General features: G+C 41.1%; 1 protein-coding gene across 2 annotated transcripts in view; it reads right to left on the bottom strand.

Moving 5' to 3' along the window:
* Positions 1 to 856: 856 nt before the first annotated feature.
* LRFN5 (leucine rich repeat and fibronectin type III domain containing 5) overlaps positions 857 to 12,197 on the bottom strand; it is a 317,967-nt gene continuing 306,626 nt past the window's right edge. For both annotated transcript variants that reach the window (XM_077268849.1, XM_077268840.1), the window contains one exon: positions 857 to 2,362. In XM_077268849.1, coding sequence (XP_077124964.1) covers positions 1,438 to 2,362 — 925 coding nt within the window. In that variant the 3' untranslated portion in view covers positions 857 to 1,437. The remainder of the gene's footprint in view (positions 2,363 to 12,197) is intronic.

Here is a 12,197-nt window from a genome sequence, read left to right as displayed (position 1 = left end):
CGCAGAGTAAAAAATCTACCAAAAACTCATCGTGGCAACGTAGCCTTAGGAGACAATCTTCATGGTATGTTGCCACATACGTGCACCATACTGCTGCCCAAAACCGATGACTAAGAAACATGGCGCTGAACTAATCCCCCCGCGCTCAGATACTGTACAAGTTCTGTGCTCCTGCTTTTTTCATGTGCAAAAGCCCCAACTTTTAAGTGGAATTGTGAACCAATTTCAAACAGAAATAAATCTATAAGTTTAGACATTTATTTTATGTGATTGTAAACGAAAAGCTGTTTAAAAATAAATATTTAAAGTTAAATTCTAAAATATGTATTTAAAAATAAAAAAAAATTCTATTGAGCCTATACTACCACAGGAAAACAATAATAAAAAAAAAAACATTTAAAGTTAAAAAAAAAAGTTATTTCTTATTCCATGTAGCAAATAACTTTTCATTGAAATATGTAAAATAATGTCAATTTAAATTGTAATAATAATCCTTTTTTTTCTACTTGTTTTGGCTTATTATTGGCTTTTTTTAATTAATACCTTTAAAGGGCTAGTACAGAATCCTAAAAACACTGTAGCTTTCTTCAAAAAACACCCCAGACAAAGCCACAACTTCACTTAATGGAGCTGCAATACCCACCAGCACTGAATGCGGGGATGTTTTTGGAAGCCAAGCTTTTTTTATATCTTAGATAACCCCTAGTAGTAAAAATATAAAAAAATAAAATTATAAAAATTATTTGTAATGCAGCGGAAAAAAAATAAATAATAATAATAATAATGGATTTGATACATTTCAATGACTTGAAATAATGGTAACATTTAAGGTGATAGGAATTATTTCCACAATGTCTCCATATAGATATTGAATATTTTATTTTACACAACATAACAACACAGAAGTTGTTGTTCTGTACAGCATTTGCCTAAAAATAAAGGCAACACCATCGTCACTCAAAAATAAATGCAGTCTGGTCTTTTAAAAAATATTTTTTTTAACTAATTCTTCCATAACTGGTCTTTTTTTTAATATATTTTAATATGTTGAAAGCTTGAAGGAATTTTCCCATACGAAAGGCTTTTATTGTGAATTCAGTCTTAATTTTTTACATCTTTTTTTCTGCTATGGCAGAACCAGGAAGCCAGTCCTATAGGAAGGGAAGGCACCGGTGCTGATTTGTAATTTTCACAACTCGCTATTTTGTATCTTGTAATCACCAGGAAAAAACAAAATTAAAAAAAAAGGAACAGAATTTGCAGGTGGCCTTGACACAATCCTGTAGTAGCCAAAAAAGTTGACACAAATTAGAATTCCCCTTTTTTGAAAAAGAAAAAGAAAAAAATATTGAATTCAATTTTCAATTGTGCTCGAAATTTTTCGAAATTGATTTTTCTTTTCGAATTTTTGCTTTTTTATTTTTTTAAAGGAACTAATCACACAGTGCTTTCCAATATCCACTCTGAACTTGAAAAAGTCGCTTTCCCGCTGTCCATGTCTGAATTATTTGACTTAACCAAGATCCCATTCATGGACATGCTCCTCTTCGACCAAAGTCCACCTGTGTTCCGAGAGTTTACATAACAATGGTACTCCATAATTTCACCATTTAAAGAGTACCTCCGCTTGGCTCTATAAGTCTCCGCGGGTAATGTAAGGAACTTACTTGGCCTTGATTGTGCTCTTTTATAGGTTGGTGACCCGGTGGGACGACTAGATAACCGGAGGGCAGTTGAATTATTTCTATTTGTGTTTTGGGACTCCATATTTAAAACGGTTTCAGTTTGTGAGTCCGTTTGTTGTAATTGAGTTTTTCTTTTTTGCTTCAGTGAAGCCGAAGCATTTGAAGTCCACGTATGAGGCGAGGCGGAGGTAGTAGCGGCCACACCTTGGCTTGAGCAGGTGTCAGAAGATGGTGCCCCGCTGTCTGTTGACTTGCAGCATTGCGGACTCTCATCGTGTCCAACCCCTTGCTTGGAAGCTGATGGGGGCATGGACGCACTACAACTTTGATTTTGCGATCCGTTGGTTTGAGAATACACGTTGCTGACTTTCGTGGCTTTGTGCTGCCCATTCCCGTTGCAAACTTTATACCTAATCATCAAGATAATTATAAAAACAAGGACGGAGGCCACGATGATTCCACCTATAATAATGATCATGGTGCCTCCCAAGAACTGCGACTGCATAAAATGACAACGGACGTAATCTTGCTCGGTTGTGAACTGGATGCAACCAACCACCCTCGTGGCCGTGAGGGACGTAATGCCGTCGTCATAAATTGCTAAGACGCAAAGGTCGTAGACTGTTCCCGAAGCCAAGTTGTTCACACGGAAGGTCTTGCTCGTCGGAGGAATCATTCTGGAAGAAAACAAAGACATGTCACAAATATTCACCAAGACAAGACATAAATTACAATATGTATATCTTCTATCCAAGGACTTTAATCTGGACACTGCATTTCATTTTTTTCTAGAACATTTTTGCTGTTTTCATGTTTGTGATGTTTTGGGGCATTTTCAGTCTTCACGACATTTTTTCACCATTGTATTGGAAATGTCCACCCATAAATTTTCCTCCAAACATTTATATTGCCTGTGCAACCTTTACTTTTTATTTGTGATTTTTTTTAATAAAAAGACCATGAGAGAGGGAAGTGATTATGAGCGGTCATTTTAAAAGTCACTTTCCGTTGTGGCAATGTTGCTGCTATTTACGCCAATTTATCACAGTGCTAATTGAGGATTGATACATTTTACACATTGTTAGATATAAGCTCAGCTACATACTAACAGCGCCCACATTGACAACCATTCTTTTATAGCAGTGAGAGTGGTGTAAACTAAAAGTGTCAAACTTGGGCACAAACAAACAGCTTTCAGACTTATTTAAAGAAAACATTGGCGCAAGACTCATAATAGATGTTCCCCCCATGTGTCTGGAGGGTTTCAGCTGGAATCATATATACAGATTTTGTGGCAGTTGTTTATTAGAATGAATAGAAAAGGCAGAAGTATCAATTTCTCCGAAAGTTTTTATTTTCGGATCTGCTCCTGACTTTCCCCTAAAGCTGCTCAAAAATGGCATTTACTGTCCACTCTTTAACATTGAAATTGCAACACAAAGAAAGAAAAGTCATGGAATTTTAGAGCTCGCAGGATGAAGACGTTACTGATCTGCACATGAGGAAAGAATGGAAACATTTTCACAACTTCTTAGTTAATGGAGTCTGATCCCCGTGCAGAAATGTCGGCACCTGCAGACTCGGCTGCTGTCACTGAGGTTATTAATCGTCATCCGAGGAAGGTTCTGCCACTGAATGCACCTGGGCAAATCATCAACATCCTCTGCCAGCACTTCCCCGATGTGCTCTTTGGAGACAAGTCTGGAGATGCTGCAGCCACAGGAGCAAATTTAGACCACACAGGCGGCTCACAGTAGTGCGAGGAACTTGAAGCCTTGGGTTGTGTTGGAAAAGTGGACCCTTTGGAGAAATGGTCGTATCACTGCATTCATGGTGGCAGAACCTTTCTCAGATGACCATTAATAACCTCATTGATAGGAGCCGAGGCTGGATGTGCCATGATTTTCTGTGCATGGCGCTCATATTCCAGACTGAAGAAATCAAGATGTTTCCATACTGTTTCCATTTCTCCATCATTTGCAGATCAGTGACGTCCCCATCCTGTGATTTCTTGAATCCCACAACTTTTCCTTCTTGGTGTTGCAATTTCCACGTTGCGGAGTGTTTGATTCCAGCCTTAGGATATGTTCACACTGATTTTTTTTTTTTACATGCGTTTGCTTAGTGTCCTATGCCGAGGTCTATGGGAAAACCTCCAGAAAGACGATACTGAGAGCGTGCTGTATTTATACGGAAAACACAGAATACAAGCACAGATATATACAGATTTTTTATGCTTTTTTTCACATTACAAGAGGAATCTGTGGCTCCTCTCGTTATGTGAAACTACAACTCTCATCATGCACAGAAGAAGCGGCAGCTTGTGGATCACTCTGTATAATGAAAATAAATCCTCACTTTTTACAAAATCCCTTTCTGACGGATCGATTGTGAAAGGTGTGACTGTTACATAACTCGCCGGCTACATAAATCCACTTAACACCTTTGCGCTAACACCTCGTTTCTAGCTGAATCTCCTAAAATAACATTTGACTTAAACTGCAGATTTAGAATCATTGGATTTACAGAATTACAAAAATCCAGGAAATCTATTTTCTTACAAGTGATGGAGCCATTGAATGCGCGGAAATAGCAGTCACATCCAGGTGATGGAAGCTAAAGAGGGAGATATCCGGCCGCTCAGATCCCCATCGATCATCCTGCAAAAGAATCTGCTGACAAGTGTTCCATTTCTCCACAGCGCCACCACAGGCAAAGAGAGGTATAACACTCATTCTAATGGATATCAGTGAACTGACCGTGTAATGTATTAAGACCCTGAGTCCTTCAGGAAAAGAGAGATTCATTATATCAGGGCTGAAAAGAAAAGACCCTTCAGGTCAATCACTCAGAAATGCCCACCAATGCCACTTAAAACTGACCTGAGATATAAGAGAACAGCCTCCCCATACAGGTGACAATCCGGCAGCTGTCGGCTGTACACTATAGCTGACAACTTGCTGCATCAGCCACGGTCAGAGTTGGCGCCATCCATATCTGTTTAACCCCTTAGATGCTGCTGTCAATAGTGACTTACATCATATAAATGGCTAACAGAGTGTGGGGGGCTTCCTATTTATCGCCATCGGCAGCCTGAGATCATGATTGTGTGGTCCTGATGTTTGCCATGGCAATTCACGGCCAAATAGTGGCCTTAGAGTCTTCAACTACAGTGGCCTGTTTAGACGTTAGAAACATGTATGTGTTAAAAATAAAGTTCTTCATTCCTGCCATGTAATTTTCCATTAAATCCTGAAAAGCACCCAAAGAGTTAATAAACTACCAAAAAGCAATTTTGAACATGTTGCGGGGCGCTGTTTTTTTTTTAAATGGTATCACTTTGGGGGTTTCCAATATATAGGACCCCCAGAGTCACTTCAAAACTTATTAGATCCCTAAAAAATAAGTTTTGTAAATTTCCTTGAAAAAAATGAAAAATTACTGCAACATTATTAAACCTTTTAAAATGTTATCAAAATAAAGCAACATTTTATAAATGGAGCTGATGCAAAGTATGGTACTGTGGTATGGCTTCCTGGACTAGGCCGGCGTCACACTTCTGTAGAGTACGGGCGAGTGCTATGCGAGAAACCAGTGTTAATCTATGGGGCAGCTCCCATCACCGTATTTTTCCTCAGCCGTATTCAGAGTGTGAGTGAAATCGTAGCATGCTGCGACTGTACGTGTATATTCCCCAAGCCTCGCCAATGCAAGCCTATGGGAGCGAGAAAAACTCGGACGCCACACGGACCATCCATGTGACTTGCGAGAAATACGCATCACATTTTCCTCATTTCAGCCCATTGAGCCATTAAATTCAATGGAGAAAATCAGAGAGAAATGTAAAGCCATACGCCTGTCATATGGATACATGGGTGGGAGGAAATTGCATCATCGCATTGCAAACGCATTACACACGGAGACCATACGGAGAACACTCGTGCGATTCTCGGCAGGGAGACTCGGACCGATTTTTCATACGTTTAGTCCGACTCCGGCCTTAAAGGGATAATCACTCAAAGTTCAAAAATTCCTAATTTCTTGAAATTTTTGTACAAATTTCTGATATTTTTATTAAAAAAAACGCAAGACATATCAACCTAAATTTACCATTATCATAAAGTGTAATGTGCCACAAAAAAAATCTCCAAATCAATGGGATATGTTGAAGCATTCTAGAGTTATTGCCACATAAAGTGACACTGATCAGATTTCAAAAATGTTGTCTGGTCACTAAGCGGTTAAATCAGAATTCACAACTAGACTATGTACCAGCCGCCAACAAATGATAGATAATAGATAAATGATAGATAGATAGATAGATAGATAGATAGATAGATAGATAGATAGATAGATAGATAGATAGATAGATAGATACAGGTGATTCTCACAAAATTAGAATATCATCAAAGAGTTAATTTATTTTATTTCTTCAATACAAAAAGTGAGGCTCATATATTATATAGAGTCATTGCAAACAGAGTGATCTATTTCACGTGTTCATTTCCGGTAATGTTGATGATTATGGTTTACAGCCAATGAAAACCCAAAAGTCATTATCTCAGTAAATTAGAATAATTAACAAAAAACACCTGCAGTGGCTTCCTAAGTGTTTAAAAAGGTCCCTTAGTCCCTTAAGGGTATGTCCACACGCTGCGGATTTTGCTGCGGATCCGCAGTGTTTCCGCAGCGGCAGGTCTGCAGCAGTTTCCCATGCCTTTACAGTTCAATGTAAACCTATGGGAAACAAAAAACGCTGTGCACATGCTGCGGAAAAAAACGCGCGGAAATGCAGCGGTTTACATTCCGCAGCATGTCACTTCTTTCTGCGGATTCCACAGCGGTTTTACAGCTGCCCCTATGGAAAACCGCAGTTGTAAAATCGCAGTGAAAACCACAGAAAAACCGCAGTAAATCTGCAATAAATCTGCAGCAAAAACGCAGCATCTTTGCCCTGCAGATTTATCAAATCTGCTGCAGAAAAATCCGCAGTGACCAAGAATACGTGTGCACATACCCTAAGACTGCTGACTTGACAGATGTTCAGAAGGCAGTCATTGATACACTCCACAAGTAGGGTAAGCCACTAAAGGTCATTGCTAAAGAAGCTGGCTGTTCACAGAGTGAGGTATCCAAGCATAATGGAAAGTTGTGTGGAAGGAAAAAGTGTAATAGAAAAAAGGTGCACAAGCAACTGGGATAACCGCAGCCTTGAAAGGATTTTTAAGTCAAGGCCATTCAAAAATTTGGGGGAGATTGACAAGGAGTGGACTGCTGCTGGAGTCATTGCTTAAAGAGCCACCACACACAGATATATCAAGGACATGGGCTACAAGTGTCACATTCCTTGTGTCAAGCCACTCATGACCAATAGGCAACCCCAGAAGCGTCTTACCTGGGCCAAGGAGAAAAAGAACTGGACTGTTGCTCAGTGGTCCAAGGTGTTGTTTTCAGATGAAAGTAAATTTTGCATTTCATTTGGAAATCAAGGTCCCAGAGTCTGGAAGAAGAGTGGAGAGGCCACAATCCAAGCTGCTTGAGGTCTAGTGTGAAGTTTCCACAATCAGTGGTGGTTTGGGGAGCCATGTCATCTGCTGGTGTAGGTCCACTGGGTTTTATCAAGACCAAAGTCAGCGCAGCCGTCTACCAGGAAATTTTAGAGCACTTCATGCTTCCCTCTGCTGACAAGGTTTTTGGAGATGGATATATCATTCTCCAGCAGGACTTGGCACCTGTCCACACTGCCAAAAGTACCAATACTTGGTTTACAAACAGCAGTATCACTGAGCTTGATTGGCCAGCAAACTCGCCTGACCTTAACCCCATAGAGAATCTATAGGGTATTGTCAAGAGGAAGATGAGAGACACCAAACCCAACAATGCAGACGAGCTGAAGACTGCTATCAAAGCAACCTGGGCTTCCATAACACCTCAGCAGTGCCACAGGCTGATCGCCTCCATGCCACTAAGCATTGATGCAGTAATTGATGCAAAAGGAGCCCCGACCAAGTATTGAGTGCATTTACTGAACATACATTTCAGTAGGCCAACATTTCAGATTTTAATATCATTTTTCAAGCTGGTGTTATAAAGTATTCTAATTTACTGAGATAATGACTTTTGGGTTTTCATTAGCTGTAAGCCATAATCATCAACATTAACAGAAATAAATCACCATGCTTGTAATGACTCTATATAATATATGAGTTTCACTTTTTGTATTGAAGACATGAAATAAACTAACTTGTTGGTGATATTCTAATTTTGTGAGAAGCACCTGTTGATAGATAGATAGATAGATAGATAGTTAAATAATAGGTAGATTCATAATAGATAATAAATAGATAGATGATAGATAGTGTAAGGAGGCTAATGGCCCCGTAGTCGATAGGAAGTATGTGTCACAGAGATGGCTTGTCTCTGTGATGTAACCCGGAGTATTTTCTCTAGTGCACGTAAGCACAAGGAGGTTCGTTTGGTGTACCTGGGACTGGGTTGCAGGTAGCTATGAGAGATGGGCAGGTCTGGCTACCCACATACCTCACCGCTGGGTGTGGTTACAACCTATATAATGGAGGCTGCTGTTTGGCACATGGTCTGTGTATTGGAATGGAGAAGGCCTTATGTGTGTTTGGCTCAAGCCCGAGCCTGAGTACTGGACACTACTCCAGCCAGTGTGCCTTTTCTGTTTTTGCTTCTGGGGTTTAAGAAGGAATAAACCCACATGAACTTTTAAAGGAACAAGCCTCCTGTTTTCCTCCCATTGCACCCAAGTGAGTAAAACCCCTACAATAGTTAGATAATAGATATATAGATAATACATAGAGATAATAGCTAGATGATAGAGAGATAGAGAGATAGTACATAGAGATAATAGCTAGATAATAGATAGATGATAGATAGAGAGAAAGATAAATAATAGATACAGTGGGGAAAAAAGTATTTACTCAGTCACCAATTGTGCAAGTTCTCCTACTTAAAAAGATGAGAGAGGCCTGTAATTGACATCATAGGTAGACCACAACTATGAGAGTCAAAATGAGAAAACAAATTTAGAAAATCACCTTGTCTGATTTGGTAAGATTTATTTGGCAAATTATGGTGGAAAATAAGTATTTGGTCACCTACAATCATGCAAGATTTCTGGCTCTCACAGACCTGTAAAGTGTTGATAGATAATAGATAGATAGATAGATAGATAGATAGATAGATAGATAGATAGATAGATAGATAATAGATAGATAGATAGATAGATAGATAGATAGATAGATAGATAGATAGGTAGATAATAGATAGAGAGATAAATAGATATATTGATAATAGAGAGAAAGATAGCTAATAGATAGTGTACCTATTATATTACCATTTGTGTCAACTTCTGTGCATGTTATCAAGCAAAATCACCAGGGTATGTGAACTTTTGATCAGGGTCATTTGGATGTTTCGGGTTGTCATTATGATTTTAAAAGAGAAAACACAGTAGTTTGACAATAAATGGCTTCAACCACTAACCATGAGTGATGAAAAAGTTTTGGTGTTATCGTTCATATTCTCTGAAAAAAGGCCAAGAAAGCAAAAATTTGGCTGTGGTATGTAAACTTTTGAGCACAACTGTATATATACTTGTATGCACTTGTTGGTCAATGCTTGAGAAAGGCTTTTGGAAGCCGAAACATCGCCACGCCATGTGGGCCTAAATGGTAGATAGATATATAATAAATAATAGATAATAGATAGATACGGTAGATAGATAGATAGATAGATAGATAGATAGATAGATAGATAGATAGATAGATAGATATGCAGCGCCCCAGAGTCCTGGTCGTTACAGTACTGATGCTCCGCCGCTAAGGGGAGTGATGGTACGTCTGATGGCACTGAAGGAGTTCACCTGACCAGGTATCACAGACACCAATACACTTCATAGTCTGGCCTCAAGGGGGAGCTAAGGGTGCTATGTATTAGGCCACTCCTCACAATCTGGTAAAACTGGGGGTTAGGCAGGAAGTTAGGGAGAAGCTGACTGGGTTGGAACCAGGCAACATCCTGTGGCAGAGGGTGTTGCAGGGGAAGATTCAGGGGGGTCACTGTCAGGGGTGGGATCCTGACAGAGGCCTAGCGAACAGGAAAGAACGATAAGGAACCGCGCCTGCACTACATCGCGGCGGTATCTCAAGAAAGGACAAGCAGCGAGGTTTATTGTGGAGAGTGAGAAACGAGATCAAAGCAGAAAGGAGATAACACCAATAGGAGTCGTGCTGTAAGATCGAGGCAACATCCTATTGAGGCGCGTAGCCGGTGGCCGGAATGCCGAGGAAGTATTGGGCTCCAAGCATTACTTCAAACCAACGGCAGGACAGTTAATTATAGGTTGGCTGTCTCACCTAAATCACCTAAGCAGACATAGGGGGCAACTGTGGGAGAGGGGCGTCACTAGGGTCCCGGAAGAACTCCAGGCCTACCCGTCATACGGGTGCGTCCTAGCCAAATCATCTGGGGGACGGAGAAGAACATCAGAACAGACATAAGTTGTGGGAAAGAACATCAGAAACAGACACAACAGTTGTGAGGACTATCCCATGGTGCTCAGCAGGGAAGTACTACAACACACAGGCGCTAGAAGGTAGGCACTGATTTCCACCTGCAAAGGGAGCTCTGGAGGTGCCATCGGACCGGCCGGTCTCAGCCAGCCCTGTTAGCAGTGCTCTGGATTGAGGACCTTGAAGCATTCAGTAAAGAGGTAAAGAGACTGCAACCCTGTGTCCTCGTTATTCATCGCGACCTGCACCACCCACCACCACTTACAACTTTCATTGGACGCCCTTAGCAGGGTCACGGACCGGGTCTAGCCACCGTGACAACCCCAGAACTGAGACAGAGAGGCCCGGTACCGGGTACCCTGCGGCCCTGCGTCTGGGGGTGCTCCAGATAGATAGATAAATAATAGATAGATTGATAGATAATAGATAGATGATATATAGATGATAGATAGATAGATAATAATAATACTTATAATAATAATAACTTTTATTTATGTAGCGCCAACATATTCCGCAGCACTTTACAATTAAGTGGGGACATGTACAAACAATAAATTCGGTACGAGTTAAGACAATTTAAACAGTGACATTAGGAGTAAGGTCCGTGCTCGTAAGCTTACAATCTACAAGGAAATGGGGGGACACAATACGTGAAAAGTGCTTGTTATTTCAGGTCTGGCAATTATAATACATAGGGATTTTCATACAAAGCTGCATGATCCGGTCATCAGCCCGTGTGTTTAAGTGCAATAGTCAAGTAGTAAGTGCAGTTATCGTGTGCATGGAGGGTGTGGAGACAGATGAATAGTAGGGTGCAGATTCAGAATAATATTTGGAGGGAGGGAACAGGGCAAAGTTACTTTACTGAGCAGTTGATGTGGTAGGCTTGTTTGAAGAGATGGGTTTTTAAATCTCGCTTGAATAGGTCGGGGCTAGGTATCAGTCTGATCATCTGGGGAAGTGCATTCCAGAGAGCTGGCGCAGCATGAGAGAAGTCTTGGAGACGGAGGTGTGAGGTTCGGATTACGGGGGATGTTAGTCTTAGGTTATTTGTAGAACGGAGGGCACGTGTAGGGCGATAGAGATGAGAGAGGAGATATAAGGCGGTGCAGAACTATGGAGGGCTTTGTAGGTGAAAGAGATGAGTTTATACTGGACCCTGTAGCGAATGGGTAGCCAGTGTAATGACTGGCACAAGATGGAGGCATCGGTGAAGCGGCTGGACAGAAATATGACCCTGGCTGCCACATTCAAGATGGATTGGAGAGGAGAAAGTTTGGTAAGAGGGAGACCGATCAGAAGAGAGTTGCAGTAGTCCAGACGAGAATGAATAAGAGCGACAGTAAGAGTCTTAGCAGTTTCAAAGGTGAGAAAAGGTCGGATTCCAGAGATGTTTTTAAGATGCAGGTGACAAGAGCGAGTGAGTGATCGGATATAGGGAGTAAAGGAAAGTTCGGTGTCGAATATGACCCCAAGACAGCGGGCATGCTGCTTGGGAGTTATGGTTGAACCCTCCAGGGTAATTTATATGTTAGGTAGAGTGAGGTTAGTAGAAGGGAGAAACACAAGAATTTCCGTTTTGGAGAGATATAGTTTCAGGTAGAGGGAGGACATGATGTTAGAGACAGCAGACAGACAATCCTTGGTATTTTGAATTAGGGTAGGGGTGATGTCGGGGGAAGAAGTGTATAATTGGGTGTCATCAGCATAGAGATGATACTGGAACCCAAATCTGCTGATTGTTTGTCCAATAGGGGCCGTGTATAGAGAGAAGAGGAGGGGGCCTAGGACTGAGCCTTGCGGAACCCCGATAGTAAGGGGACGAGGAGAGGAAGAGGAGCCAGCAAAAGATACAGTGAAGGAGCGGTCAGAGAGGTAGGAGGAGAACCAGGAGAGGGCTGTGTCCTTGAGGCCTATGGAGCAGAGCATAGTGAGAAGGAGCTGGTGATCCACAGTGTCAAATGCGGCAGAA

The sequence above is a fragment of the Ranitomeya variabilis genome, chromosome 1 (genome assembly GCF_051348905.1).
Source record: "Ranitomeya variabilis isolate aRanVar5 chromosome 1, aRanVar5.hap1, whole genome shotgun sequence".
In the NCBI taxonomy this organism is placed as follows: domain Eukaryota; kingdom Metazoa; phylum Chordata; class Amphibia; order Anura; family Dendrobatidae; genus Ranitomeya; species Ranitomeya variabilis.
This window is presented reverse-complemented; position numbering and strand designations above follow the sequence as displayed.